The sequence below is a fragment of the Erigeron canadensis genome, chromosome 5 (assembly GCF_010389155.1).
Source record: "Erigeron canadensis isolate Cc75 chromosome 5, C_canadensis_v1, whole genome shotgun sequence".
Lineage (NCBI taxonomy): Eukaryota > Viridiplantae > Streptophyta > Magnoliopsida > Asterales > Asteraceae > Erigeron > Erigeron canadensis.
Genome location: NC_057765.1, coordinates 1,824,323 through 1,846,497, shown reverse-complemented (window position 1 = coordinate 1,846,497; position 22,175 = coordinate 1,824,323). Strand labels below are relative to the sequence as shown.

The 22,175-nt window shown below is 35.0% G+C and overlaps 3 protein-coding genes across 5 annotated transcripts; all 3 read right to left on the bottom strand.

Annotated features, from left to right (window-relative positions):
- Positions 1–705: 705 nt before the first annotated feature.
- Positions 706–1,914, bottom strand: LOC122599475 (glycine-rich cell wall structural protein-like). The gene has a single exon (XM_043771992.1). The coding sequence runs from the start codon at positions 1,912–1,914 to the stop codon at positions 706–708; it is 1,209 nt and encodes a 402-aa protein (XP_043627927.1).
- Positions 1,915–4,049: 2,135 nt separating this feature from the next.
- Positions 4,050–7,770, bottom strand: LOC122600688 (trihelix transcription factor ASIL1). 3 transcript variants are annotated; one of them, XR_006324081.1, is made up of 4 exons: positions 7,587–7,770; positions 6,379–7,453; positions 4,488–4,600; positions 4,050–4,235 (listed from the first exon to the last, which is right to left on the bottom strand). XR_006324081.1 is itself a non-coding variant. In XM_043773441.1 (3 exons), exon 2 carries the CDS (start codon positions 7,418–7,420, stop codon positions 6,383–6,385), a length of 1,038 nt encoding a protein of 345 aa, XP_043629376.1. In that variant the 5' UTR covers positions 7,421–7,453; positions 7,587–7,770; the 3' UTR covers positions 4,378–4,600; positions 6,379–6,382. The 3 variants fall into 3 exon arrangements, 2 of the variants coding, with proteins under 2 accessions (XP_043629376.1, XP_043629377.1); XM_043773441.1 differs by lacking the exon at positions 4,050–4,235 and having other exon boundaries at positions 4,378–4,600; XM_043773442.1 differs by lacking the exons at positions 4,050–4,235; positions 7,587–7,770 and having other exon boundaries at positions 4,378–4,600; positions 6,379–7,514.
- An 882-nt stretch (positions 7,771–8,652) lies between these two features.
- Positions 8,653–21,009, bottom strand: LOC122600476 (DNA mismatch repair protein MSH7). The gene is made up of 18 exons (XM_043773195.1): positions 20,651–21,009; positions 19,483–19,683; positions 17,988–18,678; positions 16,983–17,078; positions 16,780–16,835; positions 16,473–16,539; positions 16,044–16,139; positions 15,727–15,858; positions 14,814–14,847; positions 14,681–14,728; positions 14,350–14,549; positions 14,132–14,258; positions 13,428–13,705; positions 12,582–12,776; positions 11,788–12,201; positions 10,712–10,808; positions 9,917–10,044; positions 8,653–9,784 (listed from the first exon to the last, which is right to left on the bottom strand). The coding sequence occupies exons 1-18, from the start codon at positions 20,974–20,976 to the stop codon at positions 9,299–9,301; spliced, it is 3,672 nt and encodes a 1,223-aa protein (XP_043629130.1). The 5' UTR covers positions 20,977–21,009; the 3' UTR covers positions 8,653–9,298.
- Between the last annotated feature and the right edge of the window lie 1,166 nt (positions 21,010–22,175).

Sequence of the window (22,175 nt, the reverse complement as noted above, 5' to 3'; positions counted from 1 at the left end):
AACTTTGATTATGGGTTTTTTTTTCTATTTATTATGTTATTTTTTACATCAAGTTAGTAGTTAACATTTGAGACACCACACTGAAATCCAATTGGGCAATATGTAGAACCCAAACAACGCCTGTCTAGGAGGAAACCAAACTCTCGAAAATCCGCCCAATAACCCACTCCTACAAATGTAGAAAGTGATATTCAAACCCTGATAGATATCCCCAAAATCTAAAATTTTACCAACGAGTCACCAACCTATTGACACTTTAATTATGGTTTGGTTCATATCAAATTCAAACCGAAACCAAACCATCATCCTATTTGGTTTGGTTAGTTCATAATTAACTCATTGATCATTAAGGTTTGATTTTTGATTCATGTTTATAAATTCTAAAATCAAGGAAACAAAATGCAAAAACATATATTGAATCGTTAAACATCCCTAATTAAAATTATTTGTAAAGCCTGTGTGTTTGAATGCAGTCTTCTATGTATTTAACGTGAATTTGTTAACTAAGTACGTTTTTAAATTCAAAATCTTTGAATCTAATCTGAATATTCTCAAATTGAGTGGAATTAAATATTTATACGGTTTGAAATACATGAGCATATAATTAAAATTACAATGAAGAAAAACAATCATACATCGAATTAGAATATTGAAAACAAATGTGAAGAACAATAAATATCACACATATAAATTTACCACCATTTTCTAGACACCAATTTCACCTTCATCTCCACCACCTACTCCACCACCGCTACCACCACCAAATCCACCTCCAATTCCTTTACCAATACCTCCACCAAAGCCTCCTCCACCTCCCATTCCTCCTCCACCGCCTATACCTCCATTCCCACCAACCCCGCCTCCAAATCCACCTCCACCTCCCCCACCAAACCCTCCACCATTACTTCCACCAAATCCTCCGCCTGCCCCACCACCGAATCCTCCACCAACTCCTTTCCCAAAACCGCCTCCCATACCCCCTCCAGCACCACCACCGCCACCTACCCCACCACCACTTCCAAAACCACCTCCAATTCCTCCGCCAGATCCACCACCCATTCCTCCTCCACTTCCTATTCCTCCACCCGCTCCACCACTTCCTATTCCTCCACCTGCTCCACCACTTCCTATTCCTCCACTAGCTTCACCACCCCCTCCTATTCCCCCACCAACACCACTACCCCCTCCGACTCCACCACCACCACCTCCTGCGCCGCCCCCGATACCCCCTCCTACTCCTTTTCCAGCATCTCCTGCACTGCCACCACCACCTCCTACTGCGCCACCACCTCCTACTACACCACCGGAACCTCCTCCAATTCCACCTGCATCACCACCTCCTTTTCCTATCCCTCCACCACCAGAACCTCCACCAAGTCCACCTCCATCGCCCTTCCCTATTCCTCCACCAACACCTCCTCCATCGCCCTTTCCTATTCCTCCACTAGCACCCCCTCCACCACCACTTCCAACTCCTTTTCCAATTCCACCTTTCTCTTTTCCACCACTGCCACCGGATCCAATTCCCTTACCAATGCCACCACCATTGCCAATGTGGCCACGGTGGCTCTTCTCTTTCTTACCATGCTTCTTACCTTTACCACCTTTTTCTTTTCCAACACAATCTGGTTTTTCAACTGTTTTAACATCACTCCCAATAGTAAAACCTTGCCCGTTTCCAATACCAAAACTAAAAGAGCCGCCACCACCTCCTCCTCCACCCCAACCACCACCACCACCACCATTAAATCCTGGTTGATCATCAAGGAACCATTCGGGTTTCTTTATTTGTTCAACAGGATTGCCGCTATTTGACTCTAGGGCCACCAGTTTTCTCCCCTCTATACGATGACCAACAAATAAAGCAAATAAAAATCCCAAAAATATTCCACTTCGAACAACCTTTCTATCCATCATGTTAGCAAGTATTTTAATTGGTGAGTTTGGCAGTATGATTACGAGGGTTTATATACATAGTTTTCATGGAACAGCAATTTAATGGTATAGCTTCTCAGCTGAATTTGCACTTTTTCAGTCCTTGGTATTATTGACATTTAATATTCAGTTCTCAACCAATTGAACTATGTTACCCATGCATCTACGTGACTAGCATCATATTTGCATTCAAGTCCACCGTATAGTATAGGGTTGTACTTCTATTCTCTAATAGTTATAAATAAACAGATAGATTTGAATATATATATATATATTTTTTAAAATGTACATGTGAGAACCATTTGATTTGAATTAAAAGAAATATAAGAACCTTTAAATTATAAAATGGTGTTCATATATGAATTTATATGTGAAAAATTCCGTTCATATATGAATAGATTAGGTTATATTTAATACTATCTATGATCATATGTGAACGGTTCTTCAGAAACATTATAATATTTTTACGTTGATAAACGGGTAAACTGAGAATGTTTTTTCTCTTTTCAGGTTATTCGTAGATGGTAAACCATTATTAGATTTAGATGTAACGGCCTAACAAGGTTTTTTATGTCCTCCAGCTATTCTTCTGGCCATGCTCAAAATATTCAACAAGGAAAAAAACAAGATAACGTATGCGATTTAACTATTGTATATCCTGTCACTGTTTCGGCCGTTTCTCTTGCGACACTCAAGATTTTTACTTAAAAAGGTTTTGAGGTTGAGAAGTCTCAGAAATAACATGACATTTGATAATTAGCCACCTTGATAGTAGATAAATAATTTTTTGTTTTTATATAAGGCAAGACAATTGCAACACGGCCATTGATAGTTTTGTAAAAGTTGTTTTTCGGTTCATTGAAGAATATATAATTAATTAACGGCTACTAAACCAATCCCAAAAAGTGAAGATTGCGGTTGGCTCTACTGGAAACAGGTGGGGAGTAAAATATATAATTCAACTCACGAGTCATGCATTAATTCGAAGACAAAAATAAAACAACTCTTAAACTATTTATCCATGTCTTCTTTTTGCATCTGTTTTTTCCTATTTTTGTTTAGCCAATAAAAAGCTCTAACATCAATACCTTCTTCTTGGTTAAGTTTCAAATGTTGCTTCCAAGCTCAAACCATTTGAATCGGAATTGCTACTTTTTTCTTATCTTAAGTAGTCTCTTTATATTAGATAGGAGTAAGGTCACCTACATCTCAACCAGCTCCCCAGACAGCATTGAAACTCATAACCCGTAAAAGACGGTATTCGGTGTTACTTGCTATATTGTAGAAAAAAACTACATATGCTACGTTGAGATCTGTTGCAACTATTATTCTTGTAAGATAATTAATTTGTCCAATTTAAAAAGGAATAGGTACCTCAGAATATACTCAAACTAAGAGTCTATTGTATCTATTGACCCAAACCGGCATCGTAGGTATCTAACTTTGACGAATGACGCAAGTAAGAGGTGATGTTGGATACACACTAATACACTATAGACATTTGGCTTATAGTCAGAATACATTTCTAGAACCTTTGCCCTTATAAGAATAAAAGGTTGACCGGTTTCATGCTACATCATTCATCAACTTATAAGAGTTATACACACACAATAAACCAGTTTAAAGGTCGATTTACTATAGACTTTTGGTCATAGTCGAATACATTCCCATGTACTTGTCACACAAAAAAATGTTAGCAGAAAAACTAGCAAGATCAAGTTGAAACCAGAAAAAACAAATCCAGAAATAGTAAAAAACAAACCAATACAAAAACCCATGGTTCGGGTTTGGTTCTTTAGAGATCAAATCATTGTTACGGTTTATGTATGGAAACCAAAAAAATACAGCCAACACTACTATATGCTTTAAATCTATAATTCCCTGTTATGATTAACCCATTATCAATAAAACTCATTCGGGCTTGTTAAAATGTACACATTGTAAAGAACTCATTGTCTTACTATATCAAACCTATTAATGGATGCAAATACAATACAAACTAGTTTCTATTTTACATACAGATTTCTCCAAAATAAAACCTACATCATGATGTTTAAAAGTTACATGTAGAACAAACAAACTAGATAACAATTTATATTTCCCAATTTAAATTGGTCAATTCAATTTAAATTGGTCAATTCTATGCTATTCTCCATTTGCTTAAATTGGTCAATTCTATGCATCAATTGGTACAAAACTGCAAAACCTGAATGACTTCGATTACAAAGACTCAAAAGCTGAGCACCCTTTGTCTAAAGAATTGCAACCCATGTCAGGTGCACTGGTCTCGTGTTTGAGATCTGTTAATGTTATCGGGATTATTTCAATGCAGAGAATACATGCAAATGCAATATGAGGAACATGAATATTTGTAGATGTTTATGATCAACATGCAAAAAGAAAATCAGACTTCGAGAGTAACGCAAAAGATGTAGAACAGACTAACAAGTAACAGCTCAATCAATAAAAAAAAACACAGATTACATTATTATACTTCACTTCAATGCATAAAAGCTTCAATACATAATACAAACAGAAAAATATATGCTAACCTCCCAGTGGGGGGAGAAAGAAGGCAGAAGGATGGAGGCGCAGGATACATTGATAAGGTACAGCAGCTGTTACTTCAGTTAGTATCTCTACCCTTTAGGTTGCTCTGCCACAGCTAAGAAAAAACTAGCATTTAGATATTTGACAAAACAAAACTGCTTTTTTGCAAACTAGTTTGATAAATTGGTACATAATTACGTAAGAGTGAAACTCAAACTATGAACTTGTAACTATGAAAGATCCAAATGTATATGTAACATAATCCGCAGGGTGCAACAGGTTTTAAAATTAAGCCACTACATGCCGAAGTTTGATGATAAAATGGGACAGTTAACCCAAGTTCATTTAATAATGGGTATACTTCTCTGCATTAAAAACACCCTTTCGACGACTTACAGTCCATTGACTTGTATTTATTCTAAATACTGCATTTTTTTAGTTTCACCTCTTCAGCCCAAATTGCTATCCATTTACTATTTTTCAACCTCTTGGCCTTCTATTAAACACCATAATGTCATAGGTAACTCATTTATCATTCTGTACAAAAGCTTCATTTTTTTCCCGATTATCAAGGTAAACAATAATACAATAACTCAATGCATGTAGAAGTAAGAAATGTATCTTAATTATTATAATAACTAAAATACAGAGAACCAAGTCATTTTCAACTGCTCACTACTGTTTCAGCATGCCCCCAAGTAACATCAAGCAAAATTTTTAGACAGAGCAAGAGAGAGAAAAGAAAAAAAAAAAAAAAAAGTAACGGTAGCAATATCGACCAAGTTACTTCTGAATGGGCTAATACAACTTAGGTTTGATCTCTAACAGATCAAACAATATAAAGAAACAGCACATATGGATGATAACTAGTCACAAGTTGCGTAAATATATTTTGATGTATAAGACCTCATTTTTATTCGAAAGAAAAGATTACTACTGAGATCTAATATAATATAATGTTTGTAATCATATTCTGGACAAAAGTTATTGCACATACCAAACCTGTTAGTCTGTCACCAAACCCACCCATTCTGCCACCATAGAGGGATGGCTAGATTGGAGAAGAACGAAACTGAGTATCAAAAAAACTTTGTCTAAGAAAATGGATCTATGGAGATAAAAAATAATAGAATAGGATTTCAATTCAATAAATGTAACACTCATTCCTATAGTTGACTCTGGAGTCTGGATGCAATGGGTGGGAGAGACAAGTGAGAAAGACAAGCGAGGCAGGAAAGATATCAATTTGACGTGAGCAAAACAAGTTGCATAATTTATACACAACAAACAACCACTATAGATGGTATGCTCATTCCCATAGTTGAATCTGGATGCAATGGGTGAAGAAGACATGCGAGTATGAGAGGCAAAAGAAAATCAAGTTGATATAAGTGAAGTAAGTGGCATTTTCATACACGTGCTAAACCCTGTGTAAGAGATCTTAGATGGATATTATTAATGTATACTTTAACCAAATAGTTTGGAATAAAAGGCTAGTGACCATGTTAGTTGTTGCATAAAAAGAAGCCAGTAGAAGCAGATATGATGAATGCTTCAACAGAAATGTAGATAGATAGCCAATTGAAATCATATAGACAGTCAAGCATGTAGCTTTCTAACAAAATGACAGGGAAAAAGAAGAAAGTTTGTGAGCTTTACTGATGCAAAATTAAACCGAATAAATGGTAATGTTGTTGAGCTTCGGTCAAATAAAGAGCAACGGACATATTTCTGTTCTCTAGGATCTTAATGCAATATAACTGACGAATAATGATCAGAACGAAAGCAGTAACTAACAAAAAATATACCCTTTCCCTTACTTAAATTAATAGTTATCAAGAGCAATTAACAAATCTTTTACGTAAATACATATAAGAAGGAATGGAAAAGTACCTGCTTATCCACTTAAATTCTCTGCAGAGTTAACGTCTTCGTCATCTCCTTCCCTTATCTTTGCAATCTCGGCCTGTGCCTTCTCAAGAATCTGCTTCTTCTGCAGCTCCAACTCTCTCTGAAAATCCTGCCTCATCTGCTCTAACTCCATCATCTGCTGTCTCTTCCTACCCTCAATCTTCTCATAAATCTCCCCAAAATTCTGAACCGATTCAGCCAACAACCTAAACCCCTCATCATCTTTCTGATTATCCTCGTCATCTTCATCAGACTCTGACTCTCCGGGACTATCTCTCATCTCATCCATAGCATTCGACTGGTTCAAATAAACCTTCGTATTCATAAACACATACTCCCCAGAATCAACCCCACAAGGCAAACCGTTATGTTGCCTCTTTGGAGAAAACAACATATCCATCTTTTTAAAGAAACCCCATTTACCATGATACCCTTCTATACCTCTCCCACCCATCCCCATATCCTCCATTTTCCCCTTCTCTTTCTTATACTTTTTCTTCAACGTCTCTAACCTGTTCCTACACTGCGTCTCGTTAATCTCCATCTTACACATCTCCGACACCTTCTCCGCAACCTCAACCCAATCCTCGCCTCTTAAACTCCTCCTCCCTAACTCCATATACCTATCACCCCAAACCTCCAACAACACAAACGTCGCATTCTCACTCCACTCATCCGCACCACCGCCGCCGCCGCCACCAACATTCGACCCACGAGGTGCATACTCATAATTCCCAACCAAATTATCCAATCTCCGTTTCTTCTGATGATGACGCCTAGACGACTCACCTGCATCCATTCCACCAGAAACACGATAATATCCGCGTTCATATTCGTTATTATCATCTTCTTCTTCTTCATCGTCTTCTTCTTCAACCTCATCCTCCTCCTCCTGATGATAACCATATCTCTGATTATCGTACCCCTCGTTTCCGTACTCGTTATAATTATTATTATTTCCATGGTAACTGTTATTGTTATTACGAGCAGGACGCCTAGCTCTAACAGACTGATTGTAATCCATTATTCAACTATTCTACACAATATCTATCTATATCTATACATAATACAAACAAAACACATCACTAATATACTCACATATATATATCTACACAATATCTATCTATATCTATACATAATACAAACAAAACATCATCGCTAATATATAATTAAATTATTAAAAGGCTAACCTTTTATAGAGCGAAAAAAGGGGGAAATGAGGAATCTTTCGATCTGGATTTGATGAACAAACCCTAATTTTGAGAAAACTGAAGAAATCTGAGAAAGAAATTACAATTAGGTTTTTGTATGATGATAATTACTATAAGGATTGATTGAAATGATAAACTGGATGGACAAAATAAAGTACGTATGTATCAGTATCTATGAGTGAGTTTTGGATTCGTACTTTTGACTTTTGTTTTTAACTATTTTTTAATTTTACTTTGAAGTTTGTTTGGATTTTCCAATTTTGACTTCCTTTGTACGATCAAGAAGAATTGACCTCAATATACCGGTGTGTTTGGTTGTAGCAAAATTATTACGAGTATTACACTAACACATGCTCACGCGATACGGCGATGTAACAGTAGCAACGGTGGTGATGGTAACAGTTTGCGACGGCGTTAGCAGCAATGTGGTTAATAATGTTAAAGTATTTGAAGTAAAATGAGTTGTATAGTTATTGAAGAGTTAAAGGTAGATGTTGTAAATTAAGTTTATTAAGGGTATTATAGGTATTCCAAGCAGATATCATGGACGTTTGGAAAAAGTAGTAGTAGCTGGTAGCTGTAGCTTTTAGTTGAGTTGTAAGTTGTAGCTTTTAAGCAAAGCTGTTAGCTCAAGCTTTTATTTTTTAAAAGTATGTAATATGATAGCTATAGCTGCAACTTTAAAAGGTATTTGTGTAACTTTTAAAGATTAAAAGCTACATTAAAAAGCTAAAGCTCGTGAAACGTTACTTCAAGTAGCGTTTCATTTTGGAGTTTTATCTTTCAAATCAAAGCTAAAAACTAGTTGCATCTAAACAAACTTTTTAACACTTTAGGAGTTTTTAGTTTAAAAGAAAAACCTAAAGCTCCTGAAAAACTTTTAACAAACATAGCATCAAAGTACTTCAACTGGGGATTTTTAAAAAATATTGTATAAAAAAGGAGAACATTTTGAAATTATCAAACAACTTAATCAAAAACAATGAACGGCAATAAATGTTTTATAATGTAGCATAAATATAGATTATACTAATATAACACCGAATCCATTTTCTATGAGTTTTGAGTCTCAATATGATGACAATGAATATAGAGACAAGTCAGAAGTCTTTTAGCGAGGGCAAATTTAGAAGTATACGTTCAAAGTTAATTACACTCAAAATGATCTTTGAAAAGATTTAATCAATGGCGTATTCGATCTTGTATAGAGCAACGAAAGTGGGGCACAATTTGGATATTTGGTATAATGGGCTTTGTATTCCTGTACTGTTTCGAGTCATGTTTTGTATTATCTTTCTGCTAATGTAACTCTGCCTAAAGATATCCTACAACATGACAACAAAGGATCTTCCTCTTCCTGTCTCCAATTACTCTCACCGGCCTTGGCTTCGGTTCTAGCTCTGGCCAAACCAGAGTGCAGCACAGTAGCAAATAGAAATCACATACCCCCTTACCCCTGAGTTATTTCCAAATATACTTTGAGCATTCCTAAGATTAAACATCTTACACCATTCATGAAATAAAGTGAAAATGTTTTCAATATACACAAACTATCTCGAACACTACCATTTTCACTGATAAAAAGCAAGTGAGATCAAAAGCTAAAGATCTTTTTCAATTCCCCTTGAACTAGCAGCATGTTACATAATCCTCCGCTAGATTCAAGTTAACTTGCAGAAACTTACTCTCATTTACCGCAGTTTTTTATTTGAGCATTTAATCTCATGCTGCAAACAAACCAATGTATCAAACGCATCGTCTTCATCACCATCCTCAAGCTTATGAGCTTCGACTTCTGTAATTGCTGAAATATTTTTTAACCATTCCTCATGCAAAGTCGAAAACTCTGACCTCCGCTCGCTTGACTGAAAACTCACTCGTATCTTTGTTTTCATAACCTCTGCCTTCTTCATGGCAGTTTCCACCACCTTTTTTGGGATACCGGCCATTAATGCCACTTGCATTCCGTAGCTCTCTGGGCAGGCTCCATTGGTTAGACGGTAGAGAAAAACTAACTCCTGGTTAGTTGATGCTGAGTTATTAGATATGGATTTGAAAGTGCAGGCCATGTGTTGTAGCATTACATGAGGGTGTAAGGCAAACTCTTTTGTCAGCGGGTGATAATGGGTTGCGAATAATAACCTGCAGTTGACCTTCTCAACAAGATGACGAAATACCTGTATGACAAACAAAATAAATTAACATGCACAAGAAATACCATAATAAACTTTTCTTTAGATTCTGTAGTGTAAAAAGTAGAAGTGGCACACGAAATAAATATTTTGAAGTGTAGAAGGTGATATGCTCACAGCGTAAGCAATAGCATATCCATCAAAAGTGCTTGTTCCCCGGCCCAATTCGTCAAGAATAACAAGAGAATCTTGAGTTGCATTTTGCAAAACGGATGCTGTTTCTGTACATTCTATGAGAAAGGTACCTAAAGAGACGGAGGAGTAGAGAAGTTATTATTTCAACAATCAATGGCATGATGATGTAACAGACTAACAGTGTCAAGCAACATACTTGTACTCGTTAGTCATTAGTTAAAACAAGCAGATCTACTTAGACTTGACTGAATGGAAATTAAAAGATAAGCCTTGATTTAACATGTCTACTGAAAAAGCGGTTGAACCATAAGTTGCTTGTCATGAAAATAAGCCTTGGTTTAAAATGGATAGGCCACATGGGTTAGGTGATCGTAGCAAGTTTTGATTAAAACAACTCATCTTATAGAATAGATCAAAACATGTTGGGAAAGATGGAGTTAACACACGCACTCTTTTTCTCCATGTCTATAAAAATATAAATAATTAAGGGGTTAATTATGCTTGCAAAAGAGTAATACTTCAACACTACTTTACATAGTTGAATGACATGATTTAAGAGGTTGTATGTATCAAAAATACTCTTTGCAACTTCATATTAAGTTTTTTTATTTAATAAATCACAATCCAATTAACCCAACACTACTTTAAATAGTTGAATGACATGATTTAAGAGGTTGTATATGTGCTAATATATCAAATGCAGTCACCCATAGATTACAAAATAATAAGCAAAATTGATGTATACTTTTCCTAACTATCAGAGTTCTAAGAACTTACTTTCGCCGGTCATTATACGATCAGTAGCGCCAAGACGTGTGAAAATAATATCCACAGGTGACAGAACGCACATTTCACAAGGAACATAGCAACCAAGCTGGAAATAGCAAAAAGATGAAGATTAAACAAATATAAGTACGTAAATGAAGCATCTTACTGTTACTACGCGGTAAATAAAGGTGACAAAACGATTGAACTGGACATGTTGAGTAACAGATCAATACAGGTAAGTTTATTAGTGCAATTGAAAAACATCCCACTCGAGTTACACTATATTTGTCTTATTTATCCAAATTTAAGAAGTTCGTATAAATAACTGGTGTATCAAATACTACAAGGAAAATATTACTTTTCTATAATGGATTTAGTTATGCAAAATATATTTTTGGATAATTGTCAACGCATTTGACCTAGGTTTGTTCATCGGGATGAAACCGGACCAGTACCACAAAACCAACAATAACAAAACCAAGATCTGGACCACAAAACCCATAGCGGAGAGTAAATTGCAAACCAAAATGTTGTTTATTATTATTATTATTATTATTATTATTATTATTATTATTATTATTATTATTATTATTATTATTATTATTATTATTATTATAATATATATATATATAGAGAGAGAGAGAGAGACATTGTTTCAAGTTGAAAAAGAGTAAGTCGAAAAAAAAAACAGCTTTAGTTCTACCTCTGGACCAAACCAAAAACCAGTTGTTTTTGGAACTCTAAAGCCAAAAGCTAGACAGAACAATATTATTGTAAACTTTAAAAAGTATAAGTCAAGAAAACCTCTGCTTTTGGACCAGAACAAACCAAGAACAAGTCTTATGAAATGCGGTACCAAGAACCAGACAGAACATAGCCATGCCAGTTTGGTTCTACATTTTTACCAGTCCAAAACAATTTTGGCACATCCACAGTTTGACCCATCTTTGTTACTTAAATCTTATAGCTTAGCCCATTTGCCCCCGTAGAAATGAAGTCTCAGATCAACCAAATTGTAGGTAAATGGGTCAAAGGTGCCACCTCAACTGAAAGCCCATAATAATGATACACTATATAAAAATTACCTGAGCAAGAACAACGGCTAAGCAGGTAGCACGGAGAATAGTTGACTTTCCACCCATATTTGGCCCAGTCAACAGCATTGTGCGGGGATTGTATCCAGCGTCATTATCTCCAAGACACAAGTCATTAGAAACAGGTGTTCCTCCGCTTTCTCCAAGGGCATATGGATGACATAATCCTTTCATATGAAGAGTGGGTCCCTTGGATGCTTGATTAGAACATGATGAGTTTGATCGAGGAACTATAACTGGCCTACACATGGCCATGCAAGAGAAGTTTGCAGTGATAGCAAATGATCTAAGCACATCTGTGCAGTTTAGAGCAACAATAATCTGAAACCACTCATTAGCCCTCTCCATAAATAACTCAATAAGAATTGATAGTGTTTCAGCATCCGAATCCTTGATTTCATGTGCCTGGCATCAGGAATTATCAATTATGTCATGAATTCATGAGCTATTAGACGTAATGAAGCATGTAGAATAATCAAAGATAACATTATCCCATATACTGAATATATATATATATATATATATTAATATATACACACACATAGTGACAATATCAAAGCATGTAAGAAAAGTATAAAAGGAAAAGGACGAAAGTAGCTTAAAAGGTGAAATGAGAAAGTAAAATAATCAGATATAAAAGTAAGATAACCAACTAGGATGCACCAAAATGGATTCATACACATATAAATTGGAAATCGAAGTCAAAACACAGATTAACCAGCATATACTGTTACAAGGAACTTTTACAAAAATAACTAAAGGAAATCAGATATAAAAGAGAAGACCTGATAATTTGGAAAATCGCTGTCTACAGCTGCTTCAAATTGGGTGAGAAATTTATCAAGGCCGTCATTCCCACTTATCACAGGAAGGGTGAATATTTTTAGTAACAAAGAGAAAACATCATTTTCCTTCTGTAAGAGCATCAATAAATTCATTCCAGCACGTAGACCTTTAACAAGAGATCCAAATGCCTTCACCTGCAGGCATCATACACCAGATTTATATCCAGCAACACAAAAGATCAACCCCACGTGAACTATTTCTTTCCCTTTCTTCAATATATATGATTTTAAATACAATGGTGAGCTTGGCAATAAGCGAGATAATGTTGAAAGGTTACACACACACAACACAAAGTGCACACCATAGTATATGTGAATAACAAAACAACGATATTTCAAGTTTTTAACACTTAACTTATCCAGAAATTGGGTTTTCTTTTGGAATTGCAGCCAGCTCATATTGGGTTTCATAAGTAGCAGCCAGGTCAGGTTGGTTTTTTCGGAAATGCAGAGTTTTGGTTGACCCTTGAAATGTGCAAATTATATATATACCAAAACAATGATACTTCAACATTCATCTAAATCATCGTATATAGATATGAGATGTTGTGTGCACTATATATAAACTTCATTCAACTTTCAACCCATTTGACCATGTCTCGTTTAGCTAGATTATAACATTTATCCATTTGGCCTGTTTAAGAGAATTAAAACCAAACAACCCATATAAAACTATATGGGTCAAGATTGTCATTGTCAATTCTCAATTGATATCAGAGACTCTGTGAATAGTTCACTAAACAAATGTTTTCATTTATTTTCATGAATGGATAGTAAAAAACTTACTCTTTGTTTCAGTATTTTGTTTCCAATCAAGGGCAATAAGAGTAATGCAGATGACTGGAAGGTAGCCTTAATTTGTCCAAGAAATCTCTCTAAGTCTGGAAGTTTCCGAAGATATTGAGGAATAAGTGCCATTATCTCTGCACGACCCATCAGTTCTTCGACAACATTAAGCCTCTGATTAATTTCTTCAGCATCTTTCAGTGGTTGACATAGCCACTTCCTTAAAAGCCGCTTACCAGACGATGTTACGCAGTTATCAAGATATTTGTACAGCGTTCCTATAATATGACATTAAGTGCAATGAGAAAATAGGCTGACTATCCCATCATTATTTTTGGACAGTTAATATAGTTATCTGTAGTATGATTATCAGAGGTCTCAAATGAAAGAGTTATTTAACAACTCATAATGGTTCAGGTCAAAATAAATTGGGTCAGGACAGTCTACACCTCTGCAAACATATCTTATATGCATCTTTTATATTTTCAAAACAAATAAAAGTTACAAAAACTATGCTATAACAAAACCACTAACCTTCTTTGTTAGAGAAATTTAAAATATTTTTATGCATTTGAACACACTTCGATTAAATTCAACGTATTTGGTCTGTTTATGGCCAGTTGAATATAAACCAAACCAAGATCAACCAGCTGTTAGTTAACGGATCATAATTGCCACCTCTTTTGATCATATTATGGACTTGCCTGATATTCCACCATCTACGGTATTAGAGAATATTTCAAGATTGGCCATTGTCTGTCCATCCATTCTAAGACATCCTTTGTAGACTTCATAGGGTAGAATACTTCCATTCCGTAATGCATCATCTAACTGCTCAGAATCAAAATTTCCAATCAGTTTCTAAAATAATGTCTGATCACAAAAAGACACGGATCTTAAAAAATCTTAGCAAGCGTCTTACCTTTAACCTGGACAAATGATTGGTAAGTCCACCAAGAGCACATAATGCGATATCTTGGTGAAGCACGCCATCAAGTGCACAGTCCCATGCATTAGATGAACCTTTAAAGTAGCCTTTTAGTTGAATAAAGTTTCGAGCTTCAGAAGAATCAATAAAATCTGTGGCTGGCTGTGCTGGAGTCATTCTTGAGGCAACAGAACCTACAAATGACATATTTAATTTTTAGGATCGAAGGATACAAATATAACTGGAAACACTACTTTAATAAAATATACTATGCTATTGCAATACGTATCAAACTAAAAACAAACTAAACGGGGAACATCCATACCCATCAATGAATACTTGTTAAGGGCTTTCTGAGCTTCTTTAGATAGCCCTGTACCACAGATTTAATTAGAGAGTTATATTCAAGTCTTGGGGTAGTCAAAAAAATATATATACAAAATATTAAGACCACTCACCTTGACTTTCAAATATAACTTCTGCAGGTGACACCTGAATGATAGAACCAAGTTAAAAAAGAAGTGCAGCTTTAGCACATAATCCAGGATATTAAGTACTTTGTAAGCTTTTACACTAACCAACACGCATCATGAATTATTTTAGTAATTGTAATCCTGTAAAAAACTTGCATCTATTACGATTTAAAGCCAACCTTGTGAAATTCTGTTCAACTGAAGGGCATTGAGAATGTTCTTTCTTTGAATTATTGTTCGGCGCCCTTACTGCAAAAGCTTCATGTAAATAGATACCCAACCCATTATCCCTCACCCCCCCCCCCCCCCCCACCCACAACCAGTGTTGTAAGACTCGGCCGGGAACTCGGAATCGAGGGTTAAACGGGTCGAGTTGGTTAGAATCGGGTGAGAATTTGATCAACGACTTGATCACTTGTAAAACTCGGTCAAACTCACCTGGATCAGTTTAAAATCGGCCGGATCAGGCCCAAACTCGGGTCAATGTTGGTCAAAAAGAAAATTTAAAAAAAAAAAAAAAACTTAAATTGGTTTAAGTTTATGTTTCTAATGAATGAAATTTGAACTTTGAAGTATTATATTAAAGTTTCTAAACAATTATGTTTTAAGTTAGAAGTTTATTTCAAAAAACTATAATTTTCTATATAAGAACCCGATCCGGGTTCTCCCCGATTCCGATCCGAGTTTTTAATCGTGACTCCACCCCTCGCCGATCCGATCCCGAGTTCCCCAACCTTGCCCACAACTAAGTGGTCCCACACCCAACACAAAGGAAGATAAATCACGTAACCCTAAAATTAGAGGGACATGGGGTGAGATTTGTACCCCTAACCTCCGCTTTTAAGCTGCATGTCCCCCACCACTACACTACCATCATGGGGACTACAGAAGCTAATACCTGCATCAATAAAGCCCCTAAAGCTGCACAGGAAGCATCATCAATGACAGATCCGACCCAAAACTGTAAGGCAGCACAATCAACAAAGGCAAATCCATATGCAATTGTACCATCATCACCACTTCTTACGCCCTGTACAACAAGGTAAAAAGCAATATGAGATGGCTATACGTAGAGATAGCAATATCAGTTGTTTCAGAACTATAAACGTGTTACAAGTAAACAGAAGCCACATTAAACAAGTTACATTTAACCATGTCAAGTACAATATGCATTTATCGAGACTGACAACTTTAATCATGTAAGTGGAAATATACCTCTTTTAGAGCAAAAAGATGGACAGCTTGAGGCCCAATATTACCATGCATTAAGGTTGATGGTGTGAGCACATGTACTAATTTTCTTTGAATGACCTGTAAGTATTCAGAAACAGCATATTAAATATTTAACGATTATTGTCAACAATAAGTAATTATATAAAGAGCTATAGTAGCATAGATATCAACACACCCCAAAAATTGAGTTGTTAACGCAGCCTTTAATAACTAGTAATATGCTCTATAAGTAAAACTCAGGATAACAGAAAATTGGTTAGCATCCAACAAACAATTTCTATAGAAGGGTAAACTATCAGGAAGATTTCTTGAGCACTACTTCTGGAGCAACTTGCAGAAGTTTAACCACGAACTTGATTTAAAAAACTTTAGAGGTCTTAGTAATGAATGACAGATTGACAGAGAGCTTACCGCAGTAGCACCTCTTGATTTTGCTTGTTCTGATGTTTCCAATTGCTCTACTCGCCCAACTTTATACCTTCAAATATTTATGATAAAGTAATGAAACAATGACAATGCATAAGATGTAAAGATTAATAGGTTGGCGAAATACTAAGCATGGACTGGAAATTATTCTAGACTTAAGTGGCTTATCATTCTTGAGCACCGTGCAGAAAGAAAACCAAAATATTCATTAAGCATGAGATGCACAGGTTTTATTTTCTTTAGGGTATTTTAAGTTTCCAATAAAATGTGAATAGTGATAGCACTAACTTACCCCCGAGCTAGCAGCTTTTCAATAGCATCATCTATTGCATACTCAGTTATACCAACCTGAACCGTAGCACAAAGAGATGGTAATTTTCTAAAAATTTAAAAGAATGAAAAGCTCTTCTTGCTTACTGAATGTCTGAATATATATTTATATATACCAAATAAAGTGGGTAATAACATTTTGCATTTTAGTGCTTATAATACTACCTGCCGGCATTTACCAACACCGCTCATCGTCATTTTCCAATCAAGTTCTTTATGTCCAACTTCAGCATCTAGTTCATAAAGCTCGTAGAATTTTCCCTACAACACCATTAATTCAACTCAAACAAATAAAACATGTGTGAAGTCAATTTGTAATGGTCAAAAATTATTTCCAAGGTTCCTGATAAAACCTGACAGTTGATCCTAGCATTTATGTAGTACCAATTATAGAAACCGTGCATATAGAAATAAAATTCTACCAGTAATTTTATAAAAGCAAATAAGGTATCCTTAAATTAATCACTTGAACAGTATTAGATCCAATATTGCCCACCTAATTTTTCTGGTAATCAGACAATACTTGTTACACATTTATATTCCAGGGACCTACTACCTTCTTTCAATATAAGACATAAGATGAGTTTCATTCAATTCAAAATAGATGAGCAGCTCCATTCAAGCAATACTGAGTTTCAGCATAGATAAAAGAAGTAGCCCTAAGTCCATGTTTGCTTACATTTTTAATTCCGGCGTTCAGCTAATCCGATACTCATTCACTCTAATGTGAGAATTCAGTGATTGCTTAATTTGAAGACTGATTCTCAAAACGTTTAAAATGAATTATTAGAACCTAGAATAGTAGTGTGTTCATCGTGTGTAATGAAAATTGATTCCCAAGACATTAGTTGCTCCTCGGTATAATCTTCAAATCTTTAATTGAAGTGCTATTTTGCTATTAAGTACTTTAACAGAACACAGCACATCGGTTTCCTATAAAAAAAACTAATTGATCTAGCTGCACTTCCTGCAATTATATAACTAGGTGATTGAGAAAAGTTCCGCATTACATCATAAACACAGAATTAGTACAAATGTCAGTTCAAACTGAAAAGAAAACAACTTGGGCAGGAAGTTACAAAGAAAGCATCACGTAGAATATACTTATGATGCTAAACAAAGTAGATAATAACCACATAAAAAATTACTTAAGAGGGAAAAAGAACTAACCACTTTAAAGAATATAAGAACATCCATATATTGACTTTTGACACTCCAATACTGCTTCTGAGATGCTGACATCTTCTTTAAAACATCAGGCGGTATATAAAGTGTTCTCTTATCATAAAGGGGGTTGTTTGGCCTTCTTCCGTTCGCATCTTTAATTTTCGAGGGAAGAAGCCAGTCAAACTTACTGGCCATTTCAGATGACATTTCATCTTTCGTCTTTTTAGCCAGTAAAGCATCAGAAAACTTCACTCTTTTGCTATGGGATTGAGTAGTGGCAGACCCAAAATTACATCTATCCTCTTGAACTCGCTTCAGAGGTGGAACCAATCTACTGGCCATTTCAGATGACAATTCATCTTTCGTATTTTTAGCCAGTAAAGCATCAGAAAACTTCACTCTTTTGTTATTGGATTGTGTAGTGGCAGACCCAAAATTACATCTATCCTCTTGAACTCGCTTCAGACGTGGAACCAGTGGCCGTGTTCCTGGAGTTTCTGGCCCTGTTATATCATCGTCACAATCTACATGTAAGCGATTTCCTCTATACATTTCACAAGTAGTTTCGTCAACATTAATCCAGTTTTTCATTCTTGGAAAACCAAAAGCTGAACTCTCTTTGTCTGTTCCATTTGAGGAACTATAAATGTTAGATGGCATGTTAACATTTTCATGGTTTCCATTCAGAAAATTCCTGCAGACCATGAACAAACATTTTAAGAATCAAAGCTTACAAGCGTACAGTTTAATGATTCTTATAATCTTCATGAAGCATGCAATAAAAATAGAAAATAGCATAAACCCTACAAGACATCAAATTGCTCATCTCATGTGCTTCAGAAAGCTATAGCAGATTGTTTTACTCATATTACCTCAGAAAGTTACTTGCATTGATCTACAAAAAGCTTCTTCCAACAGATATGAGTACCTCTATAAATTTAGTGAATACAGAATGCTGGATTTTGAGTATATATAAAGTCCCTTGAGATCAATTAGCTATCGCCACCACAAGAACATGAGCATGGAAATGGGTAAATTGCATACTAAGAGTCAAGAAAAGGCCAGGATAACATGGAGAAAGTGCTCAATAGAACTTTTAAGTATAGCAACGCAATAAAAATATATACTTCACGAATTATAGAAAGAAAAGATTTAGGTTTTTGTTTCCTTATGTATTCATTTTCTCTCCCTGAGTATTATGAGATAAAATGAATGTATATAACATCAAAAACCAAATACAAGCTCTAAGTAAATGCAAACGCATTCAACTAACTATCGATCTGCGGCTTTAAGTCATAAACATATCATATACAGGCAAACAAACTAACCAACTCAACAGCAATATATAATCAAAAAATTTATTTCGGTCAAATACAAATTTATAAGTATATGCTTAAGCATTCAGGCTTCAACGAAATCATAAGATCTACAGACCAGCAAAACTAGTTAAAATTTACAGTAGTCAAACGGTAAATTAATCAATCACGAACAAATATACCTATCAGAAGCCTTCTCCACAATGTTAGGCCTCATGAACTTAGACTTAATAGTATCCCCCTCATGGTTAATTTCTTCAACATTGATAACATTTTTCATTCTTGTAGAAACAGAAGCTGAACTCTCCTTGTCTTTTTGATGTGAGCAATTATAGTTGCTAGATTTCACATTATCATTTGCAGGTTTGTCATCTAATGAACTCCTGCAGGCCACGAGCAGACATCTCAAGTGTTAGAATGTATGAGTACAAATTTGTAATTCATGAACTTCATGAAACATGTATTACCAATGGGAATAATAAATTTATAAACATAAAACTTACAAAATATCAATTTGCTCATTTCATGTACCACCAATAACTATAACTCATCATTCTACTCAAGTTATCTCAAAAGTTTATTTACATCGATCAACAAGAAGCAACTTGGAAAAAACAATCAAACTAAATATGAATTTGCTCATTTCATGTACCGCCGAAAAACATAACTCGGCATTCTACTCAAGTTATCTCAAAAGTTTACTTACATCGATCAACAAGAAGCAACATGGAACAAACAATTATACTACTTCTAATGTTCAATACTCGCAAAGAGAGTTGGATTAGAATACAGAGTATATCTAAATTCCCTTCAGATGCCGAGTTGATACAAAAAACTGATAGAGAGTAGAAAAGGAGCAACTCCAATTGAAAAAATAAATGAAACATCTCTTGTAAAGCATACTAGAAGGAACTAATAAGTACACGACCACACGGGTGAAAAAAATCGTATACTAAGAGGCGAAGTGCGTGGATCGTTATCAATGTTTTGCAAGGATAACATGGAAATAAATACTCAACCGAGATTTTAAGTGATTGCATTTCGACAAAGGAATAGAATTCAATAACAGGAGCGAGGACGAATTGTATCTAACATCGACAATAATATACAAATTATAGACAAATGATGATTTATGGAGTTAACTAACTGCCAAACTATAACTTAAGATGAACACGAATCGCGTAACGAGCTAGCTAGCAAGCTAATCAGGCCTAACAATACAAAGAGCAATTTAATCTTAAAAAAAATTAATTACTTAAACCTAGCAGTACTAATTGCAATTTAATACAACAAACGTTAAATTAATCAATCACAATATACATATATATAGATATAGATATAGATATATACCTATCAGAAGGCTTGTTTTCAGCACTATTAGGTTTCATAAACTTATGCTTAATACTCGAAAACAACGAATGTCCGTTCCTGTTTACTCCATCCGTTTCACCGCCGCCGGAAACCGACTTAACCGGAAAGAGCGAACGTTGCTCTTTCTCCGGCGGAGTGTCGGTTCCTCTGATTTCGTCGATAGATGCGGCTATATTTCTAAGTTGCGGTTTCTCGTCGGGAACAGCCACCGGAGCTCTGATGACGACCGGTTTGTCATTTTCCGGCGCCTTTGTTGACGGCGGCGGCGGTTTCAGAAGGAAGGATAGTATAGATTTCTGGCGCATCTTTTTTTTTTTTTTTTTTGAGTTTTAGAGAGATGGAATTTTGGAGTGCGAAAATAGAAATGGGAAAGTGCTTTAAGTGGAGGATTTTGGCGCCCTTTTTTTTTTTTTTTATTGAGATCAGATATTTTACTGTGAATCCCCAAATTAAGTTGAGTGGCGAGTGCTGAGTAAGCGAGTAGTGGACTCGTGTGGATTAGGCTTATGATACCTATCCGTGTAAAGGAAACTATTTGAATTTGATTCGTAGAGACTTGTTTTTAGTCGATCCTATTGTATTTTTGTTTTTTTTTAAGGTAAGAAATGAAAAAAAAATATAAATGATTTTAAAACAAATTGTGTTCTTGTATTTTTTTTATTGATGTAAAGAAAATGAGAGTTTTTGGTGCAACCGGTGAACAGTAAAGAAGCTCGAATCGAATTCGACCTTAGCTATTTATTCATTTAGTATTTGAGATTGAAATCGAACTTCGAATGCATAACTCGATTAAACTCTCGAGCTTAAATAAACTTTGATATATTATGTAACTATTTATATATTACACACGGTATATTAATATCCATTATTTTTTTAATGCTTTTGTATTTTTTATTTTTTTAAATTTTGTTTTATATTTATCTTTTAACATTAAAAATAATTTTAATGTTTTGCCTTTATATATGGTGCATTGTATAAGTTTAATCTTGTATATATATATACAGAACCCAAGCATATAATAGGTACCAATTGAAAAATATCCTTATCACGTGGAATTTGAGTAAATCTTTCCACCAACATCAATATATAACATATCAAAATTTAATAGTACTCCCTTTTGTGTATGTTATACAATACTTGATGTAAAATATATTGATAAATTGAGCTTTAGATGTATTTTTCATGGCCATTTTTTATTAGTATAACTTTCATTAGGTATTATGTAGCACAAACAAAAATACTTATGGTCGAAATTAGAAAAGAAAGACTCCGCAAGTCAAATTTGGACATTTAAATAGTGACAGAAGGAGTAGATTAATTAAAGTAAACAACTATACATCATAACTTGGACAAACACTCATCAATGTTAAAATTAAAAGTAGTGAGTTGTGTACCATTAGATTTTAGCAATGTACCATCAAACGTGTTTTACAGTGTTGTACTATACAATAATGTAAGTGATGTATTGCTAAAATATGGTAATGTACAAATCCCTTAGTTTAAC

Coding starts and splice junctions, on each gene's coding strand:
- LOC122600688 (XM_043773441.1), bottom strand. CDS start 7,420: ATGGATTACAATCAGTCTGTTAGAGCTAGGCGTCCTGCTCGTAATAAC.
- LOC122600476 (XM_043773195.1), bottom strand. CDS start 20,976: ATGCGCCAGAAATCTATACTATCCTTCCTTCTGAAACCGCCGCCGCCG. Junction 16,836..16,982: donor GTGTTGGTAAATGCCGGCAG/GTAGTATTATAA, acceptor GCTACGGTTCAG/GTTGGTATAACTGAGTATGC. Junction 14,550..14,680: donor TAACAAGTATTCATTGATGG/GTATGGATGTTC, acceptor TGTCATTTGTAG/GTTCTGTTGCCTCAAGAATG.
- LOC122599475 (XM_043771992.1), bottom strand. CDS start 1,914: ATGGATAGAAAGGTTGTTCGAAGTGGAATATTTTTGGGATTTTTATTT.